The sequence below is a fragment of the Coregonus lavaretus genome (genome assembly GCF_964263955.1).
Source record: "Coregonus lavaretus genome assembly, contig: HAP1_SCAFFOLD_334, whole genome shotgun sequence".
Taxonomy (NCBI): domain Eukaryota; kingdom Metazoa; phylum Chordata; class Actinopteri; order Salmoniformes; family Salmonidae; genus Coregonus; species Coregonus lavaretus.
In genome coordinates, this window is record NW_028160098.1 from 88562 (window position 1) to 113873 (window position 25312).

Sequence of the window (25312 nt, forward strand, 5' to 3'; positions counted from 1 at the left end):
TTTGGGTACGCCCTGGCACCTCGCACATTTTCCAAGTGTGTGGAGGCGGCATTGGAACCGTTGCGTCGTCAGGGAATACGGCTACTAGCCTACCTGGACGACCTACTGGTTCTCGCCCCGTCAGCAGAGCTGGCGATCACTCACACAACACAGACAGTGATACATCTCACAAGTCTGGGGTTTGCTGTGAATTGGAAAAAGAGCGCGCCCTGGCCCGCTCATCAGATTGTCTACCTGGGGATACAGCTAGACACTGTGAGGATGAGGGCTCGAATTTCGGACCCCCGAAGGGTAGCCTTGTTGCTAGCCCTAAGGAAGTGTCGTCCGAATCACACGGTGACGGCGCTGTCGATCATGTCACTTTTGGGTCTATTGTCGTCAGCCCACTCTGTGGTTCCGCTGGGACTCCTGCATATGCGCAGGATGCAGCGATGGCTCGCCCAACTAAGACTAGACCAATTGCGTCAACGTCATCGGTTGGTGGTGGTTCCCCTCTCGCTCAGTGCAGACCTAAACTATTGGAGAAACTCGCGCGTTCTCACGCACGGAGTCCCGATAGGAAAGGTGTCCTCTCACATCCCAGTATTCACGGATGTGTCCCTGACGGGATGGGGAGGGACATGTCAGACACAAGCGATAGGAGGTGTGTGGCCTCAATCAGATCGTCACATCAACCTCCTGGAGTTGGAAACGGTTCGACTGGTTCTGACCCACTTCGCGTCTACCCTTCGGGGTCGCGATGTGCTGGTCTGGTCAGACAACCGGACCACAGTAGCCCACATAAATCGCCAGGGAGGAGTCAGGTCTCCTGCTCTCCATCGGGCGGCAGAGGAATTGTGGCTGTGGGCTCACGAGCACCTTCGCTCATTGAGAGCAGCACACATTCCGGGCTACTTGAACGTAGGAGCAGACCTCATGTCAAGAGGGGGTCCTCGAGACGACGAGTGGTGTCTGCATCCGGACATTGTTCTCCAGATTTGGGAACAATTCGGGAGAGCCGAGGTGGACCTATTCGCGTCACGCGTGAACGCGCAATGTCCTCTGTGGTTCTCTCTGAGGGAACAGAACGAACCGCCACTGGGAAGGGACGCCTTTGCGCACCAACCGTGGCCGAGAGTTCTCCTGTATGCATTCCCTCCGCTGTCCTGCATTCTCCCACTGCTAGCCAGGGTGAGGTCAGGGGGGCTGTCAGTGATACTGATAGCGCTCGATCGCCCGTGGGGCTCCTTGGTTTGCGGAGATGAGTCAGATGTTGATTGCGCCACCTTGGCCAATTCCACATCGACGGGACGCATTGTCTCAGGCGGTTGGCACGATAGAGAAATTGCCCATAATCGGCCAACCACTGAAGGCCTGGCTGCTGAGAGGGACAGGCTAGAGCGCCGTGGGTTATCTGATGCAGTGATCAGGACCATACAGGGTTCACGTGCCAGTTCCACTTCTAAGATGTATGCCAATAGATTTTTATTTTTTTTAATTTTTATATATATATATATATATATATATTTTTTTTTTTTTTGTCATTTAGCAGACGCTCTTATCCAGAGCGACTTACAGGAGCAATTAGGGTTAAGTGCCTTGCTCAAGGGCACATCGACAGATTTTTCACCTAGTCGGCTCGGGGATTAGAACCAGCGACCTTTCGGTTACTGGCACAACGCTCTTAACCACTAAGCTACCTGCCGCCCATAGATGGAATGTGTTTTCACGATGGTGTGTCACACAAGGTGTAGACCCCATGAGCTGTCAGGTGGAGAGTATTCTCTCTTTTCTACAGCTCATGCTTGATAAGCAAAAATCGCCTGCCACGATTAGAGTGTTTGCAGCAGCGATTTCAGCTTGTCATGAGGGTTTTGGCAGAGACAATGTCTTTAGCCACCCTCTAGTGAAACGCTTCCTATTAGGAACGCGGCGACTTACGCCAACACCTAGAGTCACGCTTCCTCAGTGGGATTTGGCTTTGGTACTCGAAGCGCTATGTAAGTCGCCGTTTGAGCCATTGAATCAAATACCCCTCAAGATTCTGTCTATAAAGACAGCACTGTTGCTCGCTTTGACTACAGCTAAGCGGGTCAGTGATTTGTGTGCTCTTTCGACGAGACCTGACTGCTTGGCCATCAATGGTGACCTGAGCAGAGCAGTGTTACGTCCTAACCCGGCATTTGTGCCGAAGGTTATTAAGAGTTCATATAGGTCACAGACCGTGGAGCTGTGGGCTTTTTCTCCTCCTCCTCATAGAGAGAGGAGTGAGGAAAAGCTCCATCGCCTGTGCCCGGTAGTCGTTATGTCGAGCGCACAGCAGCGATTAGGTCATCGCCTCAGTTGTTTGTGTGTCACGGTGCGGCTGCACTAGGTAGACCACTTTCAAAACAGAGGTTGTCTCACTGGCTTTGTGAAGGCATTGAGACAGCTTATGAGGCAGCAGGGCGGCAATTGCCTCAGGGTATCAGAGCTCACTCCACTCGTGGAGTAGCGGCTTCTACTGCCCTTTTTCAGAGGAACAGGAGTAGAGGATATCTGTAGAGCAGCATCCTGGTCGACGCCGTCTCCATTTATCCGTTTCTATCTCTTAGATATGTCTTCTAATTCTCTGGCTCGATCTGTACTCAGCGTGGCTGAAGGGAGATCTTGAGCAAGAAAGAGAGGAGAAGCAGGACTGTGGACACAGGTTTCCATCAGGTCCGCTTTGGTTAGGAAGACGTGTTTTTGATTGATGTGTTTTCTAACTCTTTGGCTTGGTTTGTACTCAGCATAGCTGAAGGGAGATCTTGAGCTAGGAAGAGAGGGAAAAGCAGGACTATGGACAGGGTTTCCATCAGGTCCGCTTTGGATAAGAAAACATATTTTGTGGCATGAATCCTGACTGACAGGGTCAGTACAGTAGAGGCATGCGTTGATTAACAGAATGGGAAGTCATCTATCTGCTTGTTCAGTTAGTATGACTCATGTTTTTGTTCCTGCCCACTAAACTCTGGGATTACATTGAGTGAGTGAGGCGGTCTACCGTGACACTTGGTGTCATTCCATTAGCGGTCGGTAGTGTTTTCACAGGATATTGAGGCACATCTATCTGCTAGTACAGATTAGTATGGCTTCTATTCTGGTGATCTGCCCACTAGTCATTGGCATTGCCATTGGACTAGGTGGGGCGGGTCTTTAACCGATGACGCGGTATATTGTGACGCCCGTAGGGGTTTTTAGTTGCAGTACTGCGGGACTCGGTTGCAGCCATTGCTAGGCCTGACTTTCTCGTTTCGATGGGAAGTGTTAGGCTCGGCAGGGAGTACATTTTGGAGCACTACGCTCCGCCTTAAACCACTAGGAGCAGAGCTCCCCTATGGGGCGGAGCTCCACAATATAGAACGATTAGTTACCGGAGTGTAACTCCAGTTCTATGAGTGGAGCGGAGCCCCAGAGGACTTAAGGCCCTGTCGACCCTCTCTAGTCTCGCTGAAGATAAATATCTCGGGAGGCAGATTGAGGGGAGGCATCCCCTCTTATTGTCCATAGTCCTGCTTTTCCCTCTCTTCCTAGTCCTATTGGCTGCAGGTGTGTGCATAATTTTGTCTCAGTCTGATGCTGCCTTAGGGCAGAGGGTAAACCACTAGGAGCAGAGCTCCCCTATGGGGCTCCGCTCCACTCATAGAACTGGAGTTACACTCCGGTAACTAATCGTTTAACCAGCTCAGCTATAGACTACACCAGCATGACTAGTATCTATGTGGACCCTACTACAGTTTAACCAGCTCAGCTATAGACTACACCAGCATGACTAGTATCTATGTGGACCCTACTACAGTTTAACCAGCTCAGCTATAGACTACACCAGCATGACTAGTATCTATGTGGACCCTACTACAGTTTAACCAGCTCAGCAGTACCTTGTAAAGTGAGCCAAAACCCAGGATAGAGGGGCTGAGTGAATGTGGTCTGGACTCTGTGGAGGAGGGTCATTGTATCAGAGACACTGTAGAAGGACAGAGTACCTGCCTTGTGATCCAGGTCCACTCCTACTCTGGAGGACTGAGGGCCTGATACTTTAGTCTTAACATTATTGTGTCTGAACAAATAACCACCACCATAACACAGTAAACTCCAGGACTTGTCATTGAGTCCAAATGCACCATCTGTCCCTGTTCTGCTGATGTCTTTATATGAGACTGCTGTAACACACCACCCACTCCACTCCACCTCCCAGTAACAGCGTCCAGACAGACCCTCTCTACACAGAACCATCAAGTAGTTTGTGAATCTGTCTGGATGAACAGGATATGGTTGGACTTGGCCTGTATGTGTCACCTTTCTCTTCCTTTTAGACAGAGAGAGGCGTGTGCCTGCTGTGTTTGGGTCCAGTGTGAGCTGACAGGAATCTGGGAGAAGAGCAGAGCAGAGACCAATGAGGGGAGTTAGATACTGTATCTACCCTGTCTTTGATTAGAGCACAGCAGAGATCAAATCAGAGAAATATGAGGAGTCAGATAGATACCCAGTCTTTGATTAGATCTACTATTGCTATATATTTCTAGAGGGATTGTTAGGAGTGTCAGTAAAAAGAGACTGTTAGTTACTTCAGAATAAAGAGACTCACATTGTAAGAACTGTTCTCTGGTCTTGGGCTCTGGAGGCAGTACAACCTCCACTATATTCACTACAGACACACAAACACATTCACAGAGAGAGGGAATGTTATCATCATACTATATTCCACATGTATATGACTAGTAGGGAACTTTCAATGGTCTAAAGTTGATGTTCTTATTATTTTCAACACACCTGTAGTGGAGATCTTGGTCCATTCTCCTTTAAGGACGTCTTCTAGTTTCTCTCTCAGTTCAGACACAGTCTTACTCACATCTCCAAAGTACTGAAGAGGACGGACAACGATGCTGGGTAAGTCTGAAGATACACTGGTACTGGAGAGAGACTGATAACTCTGGAGAGAGAGAGAGAGGGAGAGAGAGAGAGAGAGAGAGAGTGAGAGGGAGCAGAACCAAATGATTGAGAGTTTTAATTTCATATCACATGTATCAAGGCAGTTGAGTTACCTGGAGGAAATGGATGTGATCCTCTGTGTGTGAGAGCTGCTCCAGCTCATTGCTTCTCTTCCTCAGCTCAGCTATCTCCTGCTCCAGTTGCTCCAGGAGTCCTTCAGCTTGACTCACTTGAGCCTTCTCTTGGGCTCTGATCAGCTCCTTCACCTCAGAGTGCCTTCTCTCAATGGAGCAGATCAGCTTGGTAAAGATCTTATCACTGTCCTCCACTGCTGCCTGTGCAGAGCTCTGTTAAGAGAGAGAGAGAGAGAGACTGACTTGTCTTACTTTAATGAGCCATCCTCATTACACTAACACCCCCACCCCTAAAAGCACATTGCGTGACACCACAACCTCTACACAATCACATTATACAGTACCCAACACCACAGTACAATACACCATCCAGCACCACATTCCAACCGTCCATCCAACCCCTCCTCTCCAGCCGTACAGACAGCCCCCCTGAGCCCCCATACCTCCTGAAACATCTCCACACTGTTGATCATTTTGTACAACTCAAACTCAAGCCTAAGGCGTCAACAGTAATGGCATTACCCTGGCAACACAGAAAAAACATGATGAACAGTCTGTCATTGCAGAAAACGGACACCCCTCCCCAACTCCCAGGTCAACCCGAGCCAACCAGCTATTGGTGTCCAGGGCTCCATGTAATACCCTCCACTGGAGGACCCCTGACCTTTCCAGCACTGGGAGCTTATAGAGCACCCTCCACCTATACCCTGCCATGCTCTCAGCCCCCACAACCCCCTGCCACTGATGCCCCTTCACTCCCGCTAAGCTCCTGATGTGTCTAACCTTGACACTGAGGGTGTACAGCACCTTACCCCCCACCTCCTCAAACTCCCCCAGGCTCAGAGTGTTAAATGTCAGTAAGTCCTCCGGACTCTCCTGCCAGTCCCCAGTCTCTGCTGTCACTTGCAGTGGTGGAAACGGTGGTGGCCCCTCCTCAGGCTGATCCAGCCCCCTCCTCACTGGGTCAGGCAGAGCCTCCTGGACCTCCCCCATGACTCTCTCCAGCAGCCTAAGAGACGTTTGTCCCGCCTGCTGTGCCGACTCTTGGGGGGTTTTCCACAACCCGGCAGCCGCAGGTCTGCTAGTCTCTTGATGCCTGCTGCCATTAAAGGTCCCTGCAGGATGGCTGAATGAGTGGACCTCAACAGGATCAGTGGGTTGTGGAAGATGGGCTCCTCCCATACCCATGGCCCAGGCACCACACCCCCCTCTGGTGTGGGCCTCAGCAGCTGCCAGGCCCTCAGTACTGCAGCATAGAAATCAGAGACGACTGCTGTATTGAGTCTCTCCGGCCGCATGGTCTCTCCTATCATTGCTACTCAGACGACACACAATTAATTTTCTCCTTTCCCCCTTCTGATAACCAGGTGGCGAATCGCATCTCTGCATGTCTGGCAGACATATCAGTGTGGATGTCGGATCCCCACCTCAAGCTGAACCTCGGCAAGACGGAGCTGCTCTTCCTCCCGGGGAAGGACTGCCCGCTCCATGATCTCGCCATCACGGTTGACAACTCCATTGTGTCCTCCTCCCAGAGTGCAAATAACCTTGGCGTGACCCTGGACAACACCCTGTCATTCTCTGCTAACATCAAAGCGGTGACCCGATCCTGCAGGTTCATGCTCTACAAAATTTGCAGAGTACAACCCTAGCTTACACAGAAAGCAGCACAGGTCCTAATCCAGGCACTTGTCATCTCCCGTCTGAATTACTGCAACTCGCTGTTGGCTGGGCTCCCTGCCTGTGCCATTAAACCTCTGCAACTTATCCAGAACGCTGCAGCCCGTCTGGTGTTCAACCTTCCCAAGTTCTCTCATGTCACCCCGCTCCTCCGCACACTCCACAGGCTTCCAGTTGAAGCTCGCATCTACTACAAAACCATGGTGCTTGCCAACGGAGCTGTGAGGGGAACGGCACCTCCTTACCTTCAGGCTCTGATCAGACCCTACACCCAAACGAGGGCACTACGTTCATCCACCTCTGGCCTGCTAGCCCCCCTACCTCTACAGAAGCACAGTTCCCGCTCAGCCCAGTCAAAGCTATTCGCTGCTCTGGCACCCCAATGGTGGAACAAGCTCCCCCCACGACGCCAGGACAGCGGAGTCACTGACCACCTTCCAGAGACACTTGAAACCCCACCTCTTTAAGGAATACCTGGAATAGTATAATAGTTATCCTTCTACCCCCCCTTTACTACCACTGTCTTTTGTCTAAACTAACACCTGACTTATTTCACCTGCTAGCACTGACTTGTTTAAAGAAATGTACTTCACGACGCCAGGACAGCGGAGTCACTCACCACCTTCCGGAGACATTTGAAACCCCACCTCTTTAAGGAATAAAGTAATCCTTCTACCCCCCCCCCCCCCCCCAAAAAAAAAAAAATTGTAAAGTGGTTATCCCACTGGCTATAGGGTGAATGCACCAATTTGTGAGTCGCTCTGGATAAGAGCGTCTGCTAAATGACGTAAATGTGCCCTTGAGCAAGGCACTTAACCCTAATTGCTCCTGTAAGTCGCTCTGGATAAGAGCGTCTGCTAAATGACTAAAATGTAAATGTACTTATTGTGATCGAGATGTAGTTGTCCCACTGGCTATCCAAAGTTGAATGCACCAATTTGTAAGTCGCTCTGGATAAGAGCGTCTGCTAAATGACTTAAATGTTAAATGTTAATGAAGAGCTGCTGATCCAGCCCCAAACCACCAGCCCTCCTCAACAGAGCACATGCTGGTTCCCTCCAGCCCACCTCCGTAGGGTACAGTAGCAACACACGTCCTGTCCAATAATTTCCCAGACCTTTTAAAAAAAAATCAGAGGCAGACCGTCTGAGAGACGGCAGCTTAGAGTTTGTGAAAGGCCAGGGAAATGTCAATTTGATTTCTCTGTGACAGAGAGTTTGGAAAGGTCTGTGAGCAGAACCTGAGAACACCCAGGATCACAGAGTTATGCCCTCTATAAATCAGAGTACAACTCCACAGCCGCATCTCCCCACAACAGAAGTTACCCACCCATCAGGCTCCCTCATCTCCCCACAACAGAAGTTACCCACCCATCAGGCTCCCTCATCTCCCCACAACAGAAGTTATCCACCCATCAGGCTCCCTCCTCTCCCCCACAACAGAAGTTACCCACCCATCAGGCTCCCTCATCTCCCCACAACAGAAGTTACCCACCCATCAGGCTCCCTCATCTCCCCACAACAGAAGTTACCCACCCATCAGGCTCCCTCCTCTCCCCCACAACAGAAGTTACCCACCCATCAGGCTCCCTCATCTCCCCACAACAGAAGTTACTCCCCCTTCTGCTGTCCCCACCTCTCCCAAAAGCCTTGGAAGCTTGAGCAAAAAGTGACATCTTGGAAGAGCTTTACATGGAATTTCCAATAGGACACCTGCCTGGGCCCTGGTGAAACAGAGAATTGAGCCCTGTACTAGGTGCAGACACATTTTGGAAAGCAAAGACAAGGTCATTGATTTTGGCTCCAACCACTAACAACCTACCCTTACACACCTCTTTTGCTACCCCTGCACTAAGATTTGTGCCATGGCTCAGCACCTGCGCCCCCTTCCACCAGACCCCCAATACACTTCATTAATCACATCACTGTTTGTCTCTTGCAAAAAAATCTATATCTCCATAAGAGGTGGGATGGAAATCACCACAATCAGAAACCAGTAGAGAAGCCCATAAAGCCGCCATGCCAGAAAAAACCATCAATTTTAGCAGATTCTGAAGACATGCCCTTAAGAACCCATGACCCATTTTCTCAGCCTATACCGCTTCCTGGGTGAGAGGACACTAAACCCCTCATTCTTCATCATGTGTTGTACTGACCTTACAAACCTTCCAGGATCAATCAAATAAGACTCCAGCAGAACCTTATTTTTTCCCTTTAGTCTCCATCAGGAACCTAGAAAGTTCTCTCACCGTATATACCGGGCCCTCAGCCTGACTGGCTGTCAGCTATGGATCCAATGAGCCGTCTGAAAACGAGAACGCCTTGTCCTCCGCTCCCGCAGACTCACCTCCCTCCTCTTCCTCCTCCTCCATTGGCAAGGTACTGTCCTCCTCCCCAGTCTCTGCCTCCCTGCACTTCCCCCCTGATCAGTGCCTCTTCCCCAATGACAGGCAATATTTCCTGGGATGAGCCCACAAAGCCTTTGCCCACCGGAGTCTCTGTTACTACAGAAACCTGCCTCAGCTCATGTAACCCAGCTGCAACCTCCCCACCACCGCTTTCTCCACGGCCTGTGCACCACCACTTGACCCTGCTCTACTCTCCTCCTTCCTGGTACCACCACCACTTGACCCTGCTCTACACTCTTCTGACTGAAATGATCCTTAGAATTCAATAAATAGAACAAGTCAAAATTCACTGAAGGCTGTAAAACGGCCAAAGAACATTGGCTGAGCTGGAACACTAGCCTGAGGCCAAAGCAAATGAATTGAAGCGAACCATCACTGAGCCTCTTCTGACTGGAATGATCCTTAGAATTCAATTTTCCCTAAATGGCACCAAAAAATGTCTACCTTTTTATTTCACCACTACAATCTGTTTTTAGGACGAAACAGAAAAACATAAGTAATAAATAACAACTGGTGTAGAAAGTAAACATCCACACCTCGATGAAGCCAAGTGTGCTTATGTCTGCATTACCAGGAAGTAGGATTTTTTTTAAACTTCTGACTATTTCTGGTCTAGCGATCGATGACAGCAGAGTACACTGCCCAACCTGATGTCATTAGAAAGAGGAGATTCTGTCTGACTTGAAATATACCATTGTGAGATATTTTGTGAAATGAAGAGACATACCTATATTTCCCATAAAGGAAACAATGGTAACGACCTCAGAGTTCCAGAAGTACATGTTTTTTTTTGTACGTTTTAACTACGTTTTTACATCGACAGATTTAGGCACTTAACCCTAGTCGTTCTGGATAAGAGCGTCTGCTAAATGACTCACATGTAAACTAGGCCTCTGTGAAAACGTGGCAATAACTTATTAACTTTACATTATTCCCAGACAGACTCCTCTGAAGGCAGGCAGGCAGCACACTCCTGAAAACTAACTGCTCAGCAAAGCAAAGGCTCTTTTGAGAGCTACCAGATTTATATAAAAAAAGCTCATTTTCAGTGTGTGTCCAGTGTCTGTTTATATGTTAAGGGGGTGTTACTTTGGCAGATAATGTCACCCATCTAAATATATATATTATTTTTTAGATAATTAACTAAATGTATGGTGTTTTTGGTTTATGTCAGTTTCATTGTTTGTTATGCTATGAATTGTTATTTTATGGTTGTAAGTGATGAAATGAACTAGAATATTTTATATTTAGCAATTTTGAGCAATTACTACTTTAGTAAGGATACACTTAGTAAGGATATACACTTTATTCAGTACTACTGCAGTTGCTAAATAATTCCAATACATGGCAGCATAAATGACATTTCAGAAGATTAGTTTAGTTCTCTCCCTGGATACACCACCACTCCACCTCACAGGAAAACTCCTGCCTGAGCTTTTTACTGTCCCTTTCCACACTGCTAACGCAAGAGGAAGGACTGAAAACACATTACTGTGAAGTAATATGATGATGATTCATGTTTATTATTACCTGTTTTTATGCTAATGTTTTAAAATTATACCTCATTACTATAACGATTATCAAAAAGCGCGAACATTAATTCAGTCACCTCTGGTCGACAAAAATGTATTTTTCGAGTACATTAATTGTCAAATTCATCAACCAGCACAGAGCCACTCTGCCTTCTCGAACAAGTAGCCAACTCAACAAGCCCCGCAAAAAGCTTGTGCCGTCAGCGGCAGCGAGCACTCTGCCTTCTAGCACAAGGGAGGGGCATGTTGAGGTACATTTTCTAACCGCGATGGTTGCATGATTTATTGGTGGGCTGGAATATATGAGATATTAAGATGATGTCATAATGCATGTTTACTAGGGTTGAGGTTAGCACATCTGACTAGTGATTATTTGGCCGGGGTTCAATACCTGCTAGAGTTAATATTTTGTTAATCTCCCAAAATTAACACAGGCCTAATACGAGATATATAGCTAACTGTAAAGTAATGAGTGACCTTTTTAGAAAATCATAGGACATAGTCTTTGGTTGCATGCTATTTTATGCTTGTAGCCTATAACTGATGCTTTGTGGTCTTATGCAGCCATCTATTGGAAATATTTAGCAATAAAAAATTATTAATTCACGTAAAGACATTGGTGAGGCAGCTGAGAAATAAAGTGTATTTTTCTTATTAATTCTGGAGATCAGTCTCAAACCTGCCCCACCTATGACATGCCAATTGCTGGACTTTCACATAGAGGTTACTAGGTCACACCCAGTTCAATCCACATTTAAAAAATAAAACAAATGTGTTGTTTATCAAGTGTTCTGCCTTGCAATAATACATATAATAAAATGACTAATAAAAGTCCGTTATATTTAAAAAATAACAATAAATGCTTTTTAGTACTATAATGGTATTTACTAACATAAAATTATTACTAAAATAGTTTCTAAAACGTGTTCTAGGCTACCCTACCCTAGAATTAGGGTTAGGGGTTAGAGTTAAGGCTAAAATAGGTTATAAGTAGGGTTAGAGTTTCTGTATAGCACTTTGTGACATCTGCTGATGTAAAAATGACTTTATAAACACATTTGATTGATTGATTGTTAGGTTTAGGGTATTTAAAGCAAAGAAAATGAATAGGTTTATAGCTCTCTTGCTCCTCCCTGTGGCCTTCTGTGGGTACTACATACCTCATTCACAACACTTGCTAGGCTCATCATCTGAGGTAGCAACTGTGTCTGATCTATAAATCAATGAGCTACACCTATCCATTTAGTTTACAACTCAGTGAACCTGCGCAGCATTAGCTCAATTCAATGCCAACGAACTTACAGATTTCGACGCATATCAAATTACCCAGCAGTAATATAGAAACAATAAATAAATAACAACAATTAAAAGGTTATTTCTTAATTGAAAAAATGTACTCTGGCTGTTTAAATCGACCACATCTTGAAAAAGAGGACGGATATGCGTTTTGTTTAGGTTATACACCTTTTTCTGAAAGAAATTTGATTAACTGTGACCAGAAAATGTTTAATGTTTGATTGCTATGTGCCAACCATATGTAGCACTGTGGGTCACCACAACGTGTTCCCAGGTGAACAGTGAGTTTGCTCACCTGGTAGTCATAACCTTGTTAATAATAAGTTACCTGAGGTAAAGCTACAATGTTAATACGGGCTGGTCTCATTACCAACAATAGTGAAGCTGGCATTGTGACGCAGAACAATGGGCTGGGAATAGAACTTTCATTAGGCGAGTTGGTGCCACAGAGCTCAATACAACTAATAGGAGCTGGCAGGGTGAAACATGCCCTATTATTTCTAACCTACGGCAAGCATCTGGGACATATGGTAATATTATGAAACTGGGCTCCATGGCGGATGCAATTAAGTAATTTTATCAGAAAAATGCGTTAAAAATGTATTGTGTCCAGCCTAGTCCTAGCCCCTGCTGCCGGCTGGTCGCCCTTGTCTGCACTAGCATTATGCCGAACATCCCCACACTAGAAACACCGAAAACTATCTGTGCTAGCAAACCCTGCGTTCCACCCCTCCCCTGTGTAACCTTGAAGATTGTTAAGAAACAAACATTGGTCTACGAAAAGAGACAACATGTTTAACGGACTACACTTGCCACCCAGCCGAGAGCACACGAAAACCACTTGCAAAATTACCAAAACGAACCAACTACTTGTCTGTTCGCACGTAATAAACGGAGGCAGATTGGCCACCACAACTCTTGTCGAAAGAGGCGACACACCCCTCACAAAAATCCCACTCGCAACAAGACAAACCTTTTTCATTAACACAACCACCGCCTTGTTCATTCTGGATGCAGATGTTCCGCTCCAACCTGTTCGCCGAACATGAGCAAAACTTCCTCCACACCTTTCTCCGGAACGCACCCGAAGCGACAGCGTTTCTTCTCCACTCGGTTGAGGCCATCACGCCGCCCTAACAAACTACCCCTACTCCCCCCTCAACTCTAAACGATAAACAGTGGAAACCAATAAACAAACCCTCCACCATCAGAAAATAAATTCAGAAAATACGCAAGAACCAAAAGAAAAAAGAATAGTAGCCCTCCTCACGAACCACAAAACTCTCACACAAGCAACTTCTTCTTCTATGATATAATGGCGGTCCACAAACCAACGTTAAAGGTGCATGCCGCCACCTACTGTGCTGGAGTGTGTGGTCAATCACGGTTTCCATCATTTCTAAATCCTCCTACCTAACTCAGTACTTCTGAGACAATAAAGAAGAGCCCTACTAACTTCTAATAGACCCTCCCCCATCCCCAAAATCCCTTCCAAACCCCCCCAACCCCGTCCAACCTCAATGACCCTACACTTCAATCTTTCCCTCTCTTCAACATACTTACAACAATATAACAACACATGCTCCACCGTTTCATCGATCGTACCCTCCAGACTCAAACTATTCACATGCTTGCCAACCAGATGTAATGACGAGATCAATGTACAATGTCCTAAGCGCAATCGAGTAAACACCACCTCTTCCTTCCTAATCTGACTTTTGAATCTTGGTCCATCGACCTTTCTGTAAAACTGTAAACTATTCATATAAATGCCGGCCCTTGTGCTCAGAGTACCATCTCTTCTGCCACACATCTATCAAAATGGCTCTGATCTTACATTTGGCCTCACCTCTACCCAGTGGAACATTAATAACAATTATATCTAGTTTCAAAGCTCTTTTCGCTAACTGGTCTACAATTTCATTCCCTTCCACATCCGAATGTGCTGGGACCCAGCAGAATCTCACTACTAAACCCATTCTCTCAATTCTCCATAATAACATTAATACCTCCAATAGCAGGTCACTCCTATTAGATTTACCAGATGATAAACTATTATCACCAACAGTTCAACTGAGTATACTGACAGTTCATCTGTTAGTCTTCTACATATCTGCACATCAAATTCAGGAACGTAAACGCCTGCTCCTGTGAGCCCACTATCTGGGTCCTTGGATCCATCTGTGAAAAGCATTAAAAAAGCATAAAAACTTCTACCAATGTAATTGTCAACCAGTTTCTCAATATCACTGACTTCTGACCAATCTTTCCTTTTCTCTACCAAGGTTAGATCAACAACAGGGTCTGGGAGTAACCATGGAGGAACATCCCCTATCACCACAGAAGGGCCAACCTCCAACTCCCTCAAACCACTCTCATCAGCAAGCTTTCCAACTGTCCAACCAAAACCACTGCCTTGTCTACTAGTATTGTCACGATCGTCTAATGATGAGGACCAAGGCGCAGCGTTGAAAGTGAACATAATATTTATTAGACTGATAACACGATCAAAATAACTGACGAAAACGTGATGTCTCAGGTTACAACACAAACCAAAATGAGAACAAGAAACCACAACACAAAGTGAAAAGACAGATAGTTAAATATGGCTCCCAATCAGAGACAACCAGCTGACACTCGTTGCCTCTGATTGGGAGTCATTCAGGCCAACATAGATATACAAAACATATACTTACACACCCTGGCTCAACATAACATAGTCCCCAGAGCCAGGGCGTGACAGTACCCCCCCCCAAAGGCGCGGACTCCGGCCGCGCCAAACAACCACAACAGGGGAGGGACCGGGTGGGCACTCCGCCTCGGCGGCGGATCCGGCTCCAGACATGACCCAGGCACGGGTTGTGCTGGACTGACGACGCACACCCCTGGCTTGATGCGTGGAGGAGGAACGGGCCGGACCGGGCTGACGAAGCGCACCCCTGACTTGGTGTGGGGAGCAAGAATGAGCCGGACCGGGCTGACGACGCGCACCACTGACCTGGTGCGGGGAGCTTGCATGGGCCGGACTGGGCTGGCGACGCGCACCACAGACTTGGTGCGGAGAGCAGGAACGGGCCGGACAGGGCTGACGAAACGCACCATAGTCTTGGTGCGGAGAGCAGGCACGGGCCGGACAGGGCTGGCGACGCGCACCACTGACCTGGTGCGGGGAGCTTGGATGTGCCGGACTGGGCTGGCGACGCGCACCACAGACTTGGTGCGGAGAGCAGGAACGGGCCGGACAGGGCTGACGAAACGCACCATAGACTTGGTGCGGAGAGCAGGCACGGGCCTGACAGGGCTGGCGACGCGCACGACAGACTTGGTGCGGAGAGCAGGAACAGGCCGGACAGGGCTGACGAAACGCACCATAGACTTGGTGCGGAGAGCAGGCACGGGCCGTGCCGGACTGACGACGCACACCACTGGCTTGGTGCGGGGAGCTTGGATGGGCCGGACTGTACTGGGGACACACACCACTGGCCCTACACCGGGATCTGGAACGGGCCGGACCGGACTGGCAACACACGCCAGTACCTCTCGCCGTGCCTCTACTTCCTCCATCCCCTCTTCGACCAGTGGCCCCCGTAACCCGGCGGCCTCCTCCGGCAACCCACTGGGCCGCTCTATCGCGGCCTCCTGCTGGTCCGACGTCGTGAGCCCCCCCCTAAAAAATTTCTGGGGTTCTCTCCTCCCCGTGGGCTAGGCCTCCATCATTCTCGCCCACCTCTCGCTCCTCTGTCTCCAACCCTCGTCACTCAGCTCCTCAATGGGCTTGACCCAGTCGAAGCTGCCACGGAGATCTGCCAGCGCTTTCCCTGGCGATGGCTCCTCGACTCGCTGCTTGGTCCAGTTGAGGTGGTTTCTTCTGTCACGATCGTCTAATGATGAGGACCAAGGCGCAGCGTTGAAAGTGAACATAATATTTATTAGACTGATAACACGATCAAAATAACTGACGAAAACGTGATGTCTCAGGTTACAACACAAACCAAAATGAGAACAAGAAACCACAACACAAAATGAAAAGACCGATAGTTAAATATGGCTCCCAATCAGAGACAACCAGCTGACACTCGTTGCCTCTGATTGGGAGTCACTCAGGCCAACATAGATATACAAAACATAGACTTACACACCCTGGCTCAACATAACATTGTCCCCAGAGCCAGGGCGTGACAAGTATATTCCCAACAGTCATCTAGAACAGTAGCAGTGGGATGCTCAACCTCACAGCCTTTCAACCTAACCCAATAAGATAATGACCATTTTTTACGCTGTATATCCAAAGGCATCTCACCTGCCTCCACCAGTAAGGCACATACAGACGTTGATGTAAATGCACCAATACATATCCTTAAAGCTATATACTGGATTCTGTCCAGCTTCTGAAGCCAAGTCTTTACCTCTGTTCCATAAACTGTACACCCGTAATCAATTGGCGTCCTGATCAGAGCTCTATAAATATCCATCAACGACTGTATATCAGCAACCCATTCATAATCAGAGACCCACACAACCAACTACCATAAAAGTGATGGAATGAGAGAGCCAGAGACATCGTTACAACACTGTACATAGCCATAATTTAGCATTTCTTCTTCTTCTTTGGAGTTTAACGGCGGTTGGCATGGAAAAATAAAAAAATAAAAACAACAAAACAACAAATCTTCTGAAGTCTAATCTTGTATGCCCAAATACTTCTCTGCAGCTGCCACCACAACATCTATTTTCTGTGATTTACGTTCCATTTCTACTGTACAATTGATAACCATTGCTATGAACGCTAAGAAGCTATCTTTACTAAAGCATATATCACTCGTTGGCCTATCCCTCTGTGCTGGCACAGATCTACAACTCACAGGGATCCTCTCAGGATCTCTCACCCTTGACCCATCCTCCTCTACTTTCTTCACTGTCTCAGCATACAACACCTTCTGCACTACTCTGACTCTAGCCACCTCAACCTGCCTCTCTCGCACCGGACACTTCCGATCCCCAGCAACATGGGCATCCCAACAGTTGACACACACAACTTTATCCACCGAAACTACACAATCCTCTATCCCATGCCCTCCTGCACACTTCCCACATCTTGGATCTCCCTCCTACAAACTGCTGCAACATGACCATAAATGTTGCACCTGAATCAGCACAGTGGATTCGCCACAAAAGCTCTAACAGAATAACTGATATATCCTAACATGACTTTATCGGGTAAAGACTCAAAACTCAAAAGGACTGACAGTGACTCCTCTGTTTCACCACGCTCACCACCGGGCAGTGGCGGCTCCTGAAAAAATTCTCAGGGGGGGCAATTTTTCTGATGATTTAGGTGACCTACACACATTTTTCAAAAGATATGTCCAGCAACAACATGAAGACAGGGGCAGCATATAAGTCAATACCAGAAGCATTTATTGACTGATCTCAAAAGTGTTGGCTTACAAAATCAAAATAAGTTATCACAGTAAAAATAATCAAGGGTGTTCTTTCACATTCCTCAACACTGCATAAACAATATGCATTTCCATAAACAAATGAAATATCAGCTGAAAATACAGCATCTTGGTATTTGTTCAGATTGCAGGATCAACAAGAGCTTTTACCACATTTTTTGCCTCATGGTTGAATTGGAAATATGTGCACCTGAGCATAATTCACAACAAGCAAGCAGGAGCTTTTGATAGAGGCTACTGAAAACATTGATGCAAGTTATTGGTAATAAGACATTTTTATAGACTTCCATATTCTGCCCTCTTGTATAGATTTGTGAAAATGAACAGTGATAGACATTTTGCTTGAAAACAGAATTTGAAAGTAATTTCAAGAAAAGGTAAACACAGCTATCTGTATAGATTTGTAAATATGAACAACCATATTCTGGCCAATTGTATAGATTTGTAAAAATGAACATGAACAGATTTTTTTGTTTGTTTTACTTTTTTTAAAATGAAAAATAACTATTTTAAACAACATCAACTGTGAACTGATTTGGGCGTGTGTGTGTTAAAGAGACAGGGAGGGAGGGACAAAGAGAGAGAGAGGCTACATTACTTGTACTGAAACTGTTCTCTTCTCTGTTTCAATACAGCAAAGCGTTCAATGACTTTCTCATTGAAATCAGGCATGCTGAGGACTAGTTCCCTCTCCATGGAAAGCATGGCCAGTGCATTCAGACGTTCCTGGCCCATTGAGTTTCGCAGGAATGTCTTAACTCGTGTCAAAGTTGAGAAACATCTCTCAGCTTCAGCTGTTGTCATGGGAGTAGTTATGAGGATGTTCCTTGAGCAAGGCACTTAACCGTAATTGCTCCTGTAAGTCGCTCTGGATAAGAGCGTCTGCTAAATGACTAAAATGTAAATGTAAATGTAAATGTTCAACAGAGTCACAGTCTCAGAGAACGTCTCCTGGAGGTTGTAGCTCATGAGAACCTGGTACAGTGCCAGTGCACCACAGCCTCCCTTGAATTCAGGATTCTCATAGATCAGAGATAGTTCTGTCTTGAGCTTTGCCTTGCTCAGCATGGGGTATGCATTCACAGTGGCATTCAGAGCCTCATCAGGAAATGAATGGCAGTACCTTTCAAACATGTCTGCTTGCAGTAAGGTAGCACTCACAAGGTGGCCAGAGAAAGAGAACCTTTCTTTGGTGTGATCCAGGATGGTGTTGCAGACCTCTTCAGACAGCCTCTGCTTCTCCTCTTCTCTCAAAGCTGTTCTGGGTCTTTTGGCTCCTGTTGCTTCTTGCAGCTGCTGTTAAGAGGAGTCCCTGAAGGCAAACAGACCAATGTGTTTGTTGGCTTTGTACAGTATTGTTGTCTATGTGATGCACAGGTATATGCAATGTATCCATGATGTATAGTACAAATACTTCAGTTCCACTTAAAATGGGCAGGGATGCATAAAGTCTTTAGTGTTTAAGTTAGCCTTTGTGTCTCACATAGCCTGGATGTTCAGCACAGTATACAGTGGTGCTCATAAGCTTATGATCCCATGCTAAAGTTGACTAAAAAGAGGAATAAAAAAGAAAAGAAAATTGGTGTCCATAAAGGTTGGATTTTCCAACTTTTTTAATTAAGTCATTAAGATAAATTTCCAAAAGATGATTTTTTTATTTTTTTATTCCTCTTTTTAGTCAACTTTAGAATGTGTTCATACACTTATGAGCACCACTGCACAGTACACATAGTATATAAAATAAAATAGATTACACCACTGGCCATATATAATGAGAATAATGTAATTTCAAACACAAATGCAGTCTCCTTTCATGCATACATTTTCAAATAAAGCTCTGCTTTGAGAAAGATCGAATGATATTGTTTAATCTTACCTTATGGCCTGCACACTGCTTGTGAAGCTGTCGAGGGCACTTTTGATAAAGACAGCATCGATGTCCTTCTTCTGTAGCTTCTGGTACAGAATGTCGACGTGGGGCATGATTTTGTGAAAAAGCCGCAGGAAAAAAATAAAATCTTCATCATGCAGCATCCTCACGTAGCCAGATGCCTCTCTCACTGTGCCCTGGTCAAATGAACCCAATGAACCCGTCCGGATGGCTTCAAAACATTCTATGAGGTCGTCTCGATTCTCGTAGACAGTGTTCACGACTCTGCTGTTGAAGTTCCACCGTGTGGATGAAGGTCTGGGCAGTCTTCGTGCAACAGTCTGGTCAAGAATGCTGGTGCGTTTGGGTGACCGGGAAAAAAAAGTTGTAATCCCGCTCAGATCGGAAAAGAAAATGTTCACTTTTTTGATGCGAGAAGTAGCTTGCTGCATGATCAAATTCAGCTGATGCGCATAGCAATGCACGTAATGGGCATTCTTGAAATGCTCACGCACCTTTTTCTGCACACCAGCCTTCTCTCCCCTCATCACACTGGCTCCATCGTAAGCTTGCGCAATGAGTTTGACTTTCTCGTCAACGGCAAAAAGACCGTTCAGTCTCTCCAAAAGTACACTGGCGATTGAAAGTGCGCTCCTGCACTTTGTGCTTGCTATCTATGTACCTCAGCACAAGCACCAACTGTGTCTGTGTAGAAACGTCCGTGGTCTCGTCAGCTTGGATAGCTACGAAGTTCGCAGACTTCACCTCCTCCACAATATGTTCCCTCGTGACCGCTAGCATACACTCCAGTAGCTCGTTTTGAATGGTCTTTGATGTGCCCTTGAAAACTTTAGCATTTTTAAGATGGTCATCAAACACCTCATCTAATTGTGCGACAAAGTTGACAAGTCCAAGAAAAATACCAGGGTTGGTGGAGCCCTCAGTTTCATCTTTGCCTCGCAAAGCTAACTCAAACACGCCGCAAAACTTCACACACTGGATTAGCCGGCTGAGGATATGGCGTTTCTTGCTAACCTCATCGTTGTGGCGGCGGACAGCTAGCCTGTATCCCTCATCCAGTTGAGTGGCAATATTCACTCTCCCCAAAGCAGAAATTCTCAAACAGCTATCCATGTGGGTCTTTGACAGCTCATGTTTCTTAATCTTTTCTGAAAGATGGTGCATGTCGGTTACACCAGTCGCTGTCCAAGCGGTGCTGTCTGAAGTGCCGCCTTCAGGGTGAATGAGTAAGCAGGGGTAGCAGAAAACTGCATTAGCTACATCGCAGCCTGCTAGCCAGGTTTTTCGTTCATACCAATTTTTGGAAAATCCTCGGGTGTAGGACTTCCCCCCTTTAGTAGAAACCTGTTGAATTATTACATTTGGTCTGGGAGGTCCTAATTGTTTCGTTGCCAATTTATCTTCATTTGTTCGCCGACAAAAAAGAACTTCTTTCAAAGACACAATCGAGTTGCACTGAAGCCTAGCCATGTTGATAGTAGTAGTGAATTGATTGAGGCTGCTACCCTCTCTTTTCTTAGTTACGTTCATGTGACGAAAGCGCGTAAGTGCAAGCCCTCAGAAACCCATAGAGATTGTATTGAAGGCTCTGAAATTTGAAAAAAATAGATTTTACATGGGAGTCTATGACAGAAGTTCTGGGCGATTTTCAATCTGACTGAAATCGCCCCAAAAGGGGGTGGAGCCATTTGAAGCACGACTTTAGCCTGATTCGACATTTAGTGGCAGTGTGGCACTGTGGCAGATCAGACGTATAGATTACAACACTGATAACTACTGTTGCCGTGATATAATTGATTAGAAAAAAAATCCCTTCCTTTTCCCGTTTGGCAGTGCGTCGCCCATATCGCCCTATTGAACAGGCCGTCCCTGCCACCGGGTCTGCGTTGCACCAAACGGCGGGAATCACAAACACCAGGAATCTTCAACCTTAATTACTCCACCTCCACACTTAACGCTACCCCAGAAATCACTCCTTTCAATGGTGCCCTGTTCCTAAGAGCAAAGCAAGAAACAGATCTTGACCCAAGTTACGTGACACGGAGCGCCCACTCCCTCTGGTCAGAAGAAACACAAACAAATATCACAAGTCCACTACAGGTTACCTTCACTGATTCAACTGCACCCAACTCCTTTCCCACCCACACTGAAACCACAAATGGATCTGCCAAAAGGTATGGATCCACTTTCTCCAACAATGTATCTCCTACTGCACCAGATTCTTCTTTATCATGTCCATTGATGCCAGGCTCTGGTTCTGAGCTCATCACCACACCTTCTACCTCACTTAACTCTCCCTCATTCATTTCCATTTCACCTCCAGAACTCGGTCTGGCGCACGGCTCACTCTGTTTGCACTTGAGTTACAGTGGGGGAAAAAGGTATTTAGTCAGCCACCAATTGTGCAAGTTCTCCCACTTAAAAAGATGAGAGAGGCCTGTAATTTTCATCATAGGTACACGTCAACTATGACAGAGAAATTGAGGGGAAAAAATCCAGAAAATCACATTGTAGGATTTTTAATTAATTAATTTGCTAATTACGGTGGAAAATAAGTATTTGGTCACCTACAAACAAGCAAGATTTCTGTCTCTCACAGACCTGTAACTTCTTCTTTAAGAGGCTCCTTTGTCCTCCACTCGTTATCAGTATAAAAGACACCTGTTTGAACTTGTTATCAGTATAAAAGACACCTCTCCACAACCTCAAACAGTCACACTCCAAACTCCACTATGGCCAAGACCAAAGAGCTGTCAAAGGACACCAGAAACAAAATTCTAGACCTGCACCAGGCTGGGAAGACTGCATCTGCAATAGGTAAGCAGCTTGGTTTGAAGAAATCAACTGTGGGAGCAATTATTAGGAAATGGAAGACATACAAGACCACTGATAATCTCCCTCGATCTGGGACTCCACGCAAGATCTCACCCCGTGGGGTCAAAATGATCACAAGAACGGTGAGCAAAAATCCCAGAACCACACGGGGGGACCTAGTGAATGACCTGCAGAGAGCTGGGACCAAAGTAACAAAGCCTACCATCAGTAAAACACTATGCCGCCAGGGACTCAAATCCTGCAGTGAAGACGTGTCCCCCTGCTTAAGCCAGTACATGTCCAGGCCCGTCTGAAGTTTGCTAGAGTGCATTTGGATGATCCAGAAGAGGATTGGGAGAATGTCATATGGTCAGATGAAACCAAAATATAACTTTTTGGTAAAAACTCAACTCGTCGTGTTTGGAGGACAAAGAATGCTGAGTTGCATCCAAAGAACACCATACCTACTGTGAAGCATGGGGGTGGAAACATCATGCTTTGGGGCTGTTTTTCTGCAAAGGGACCAGGACGACTGATCCGTGTAAAGGAAAGAATGAATGGGGCCATGTATCATGAGATTTTGAGTGAAAACCTCCTTCCATCAGCAAGGGCATTGAAGATGAAACGTGGCTGGGTCTTTCAGCATGACAATGATCCCAAACACACCGCCCGGGCAACGAAGGAGTGGCTTCGTAAGAAGCATTTCAAGGTCCTGGAGTGGCCTAGCCAGTCTCCAGATCTCAACCCCATAGAAAATCTTTGGAGGGAGTTGAAAGTCTGTGATGCCCAGCGACAGCCCCAAAACATCACTGCTCTAGTGGAGATCTGCATGGAGGAATGGGCCAAAATACCAGCAACAGTGTGTGAAAACCTTGTGAAGTCTTACAGAAAACGTTTGACCTGTGTCATTGCCAACAAAGGGTATATAACAAAGTATTGAGAAACTTTTGTTATTGACCAAATACTTATTTTCCACCATAATTTGAAAATAAATTCATTAAAAATCCTACAATGTGATTTTCTGACATAGTTGATGTGTACCTATGATGAAAATTACAGGCCTCACTCATCTTTTTAAGTGGGAGAACTTTCACAATTGGTGGCTGACTAAATACTTTTTTTCCCCACTGTATAACATTTGAAAGTCTCTATTCCTTTGAACATTTTGTGAGTGCAATGTTTACTGTTAATTTCTGGTGGTTTATTTCACTTTTGTTTAGTATCTATTTCACTTGCTGTGGCAATGTAAACATATGTTTCCCATGCCAATAAAGCCCTTTGAATTCAATTGAATTGAGAGAGAGAGAGAGAGCTCCATGTTAATGTATAGGGGACATGAGTCGGTCATGGTTACTCATGGTTATGTGATGAGGTAGCCCCGCCTTCGACTTCAAAATCAGTGTCGGCCCTCAGCCCAATAGGAAATGTCCTCTTGGTTTAACGGTCAAGATGTTTTTTTCTCCCTCAGTAGACCCGGGTTCATATCCCGCCGGTTACATTAAGCAGTCTATTCTCTGAAAGGGGTCCAGACAGCCTGTTCCCAACAGTGGGGTCAGTGGGATTGGATAGGGGCCTCTCTCCCTCTCTCTCTCTCTCTGACTGGAGGAGAGATGTGAAATGATGCCTCTCTTCTGGTCAACAATACTCACCTTGAGAGACTCCACAGCCTGTTGGAGCTCCTTCAGCTTCTTCTCTCTCTCCTGGAATCTCTGCTGGACCTTCGGCTGACTCATCCCCAGCTGCCTCTGTGGAGAATCACTCTTCAATGAGCTATCAAGCTTTATTTGTCAAGTAGATCAATAGTATAGTAATGGGACATAAGGCCCATAGAAGATAGGGATTAAAATGTTGAGGAAGTGTTTGTGTGAAATTATATTATTATATTGTTATGTGAATGATTATAGTTTTAACAGTGCACAAAACAGGGGAGCTGATTGGGTGTTTGATAACAAATTACAATGGTGTTTGACTTTAGAAAATGGTGATACATTTGGAGACTCTGGGTTAACACATCTATATAATCAAGGTTTGTGTTCATATTTGTTCTGCTGAGGATTGATTTCATTTGAATGATCTCATATTCAAACAGCCTTAGTTCCTACTGTAATTATTATTTGTTTATCAGACAAGCCAACAAGTAGTTCTGGTCTTACCTGTTTCTCAGTCCTCTCTGCTGCAGCTGACACTGTATCATGGCCTTTATGTTCATCCATCACACACAGCAGACAGATACACTGCTGATCGGTACGACAGTAAACCTCCAGCAGTTTGTCATGATCAGAGCAGATCTTCTCCTGTAGTTGTGCGGTGGCTTTGACCAGCTTGTGCTTCTTCAAAGCAGGAGATTCATAGTGAGATTGGAGGTGAATCTCACAGTAAGAGGCCAGACATGCCAGACAGGACATGAGGGCTTTCTGCTTTCTGGTCCCAGTGCAGAAATCACACGCCACATCTCCAGGTCCAGCATAGCACAGAGCAGGAGGGGGAGCAGCCTGGAGTCCTGTCTTCTTCAGTTTCTCCACCACTTCAGCCAACATGTTATTTTTCCTCAGAGTAGGCCTTGGAGTGAAGGTCTCTCTGCACTGAGGACAGCTATAGACACCTTTCAGAACATCCTGATCCCAGCAGTCCTCAATACAGCTCCTACAGTAACTGTGTCCACAGGCAGTAGTGACCGGCTCCTTCAGTAGATCCAGACAGACAGAACAACAGAACTGGTCCTGGTCCAGCAGAACTCCCTGCTGAGCCATTTGGACGGTTTTCACTCTCACACAGACAGACACCACAGAGACTCAGATCAGTTTCGTTTCCACAGAAGAGAAGTTGTGGGAGGGGGAGGGACTTCCTGGTTCTGCCAGAGGGGTGTGGTTAGAGGTAGGGAGGGGTTAGAGGGAGAGAGAGAGAGAGAGAGAGAGAGAGAGAGAGAGAGAGAGAGAGAGAGAGAGAGAGAGAGAGAGAGAGAGAGAGAGAGAGAGAGAGAGAGAGAGAGAGAGAGAGAGAGAGAGAGAACTGTACACTATGTTAATAGAGACAAAGATTTGTGTTCCTAGATTAGGGCCCTTAATATGGAATACATTAAATAGAGTGGTTAGAATATATAAAGGGTAACAGTTTCTATGAAGTACATATGTATAATGCTTTTAATGAATTGTGTAATGCCTTAAACT

At 46.2% G+C, this 25312-nt stretch overlaps 1 protein-coding gene across 1 annotated transcript in view; it reads right to left on the minus strand.

The window, feature by feature from the left end:
- LOC311122163 (E3 ubiquitin/ISG15 ligase TRIM25-like) overlaps nt 1–24965 on the minus strand; it is a 29231-nt gene extending 4266 nt beyond the window's left edge. The window contains exons 1-6 of the mRNA XM_084196561.1: nt 24299–24965; nt 23795–23890; nt 5046–5279; nt 4774–4933; nt 4589–4648; nt 4300–4370 (exon numbers count right to left, since the gene is read on the minus strand). Coding sequence (XP_084052687.1) covers nt 4300–4370; nt 4589–4648; nt 4774–4933; nt 5046–5279; nt 23795–23890; nt 24299–24895 — 1218 coding nt within the window. The 5' untranslated portion in view covers nt 24896–24965. The remainder of the gene's footprint in view (nt 1–4299; nt 4371–4588; nt 4649–4773; nt 4934–5045; nt 5280–23794; nt 23891–24298) is intronic.
- Nucleotides 24966–25312: the final 347 nt, after the last annotated feature.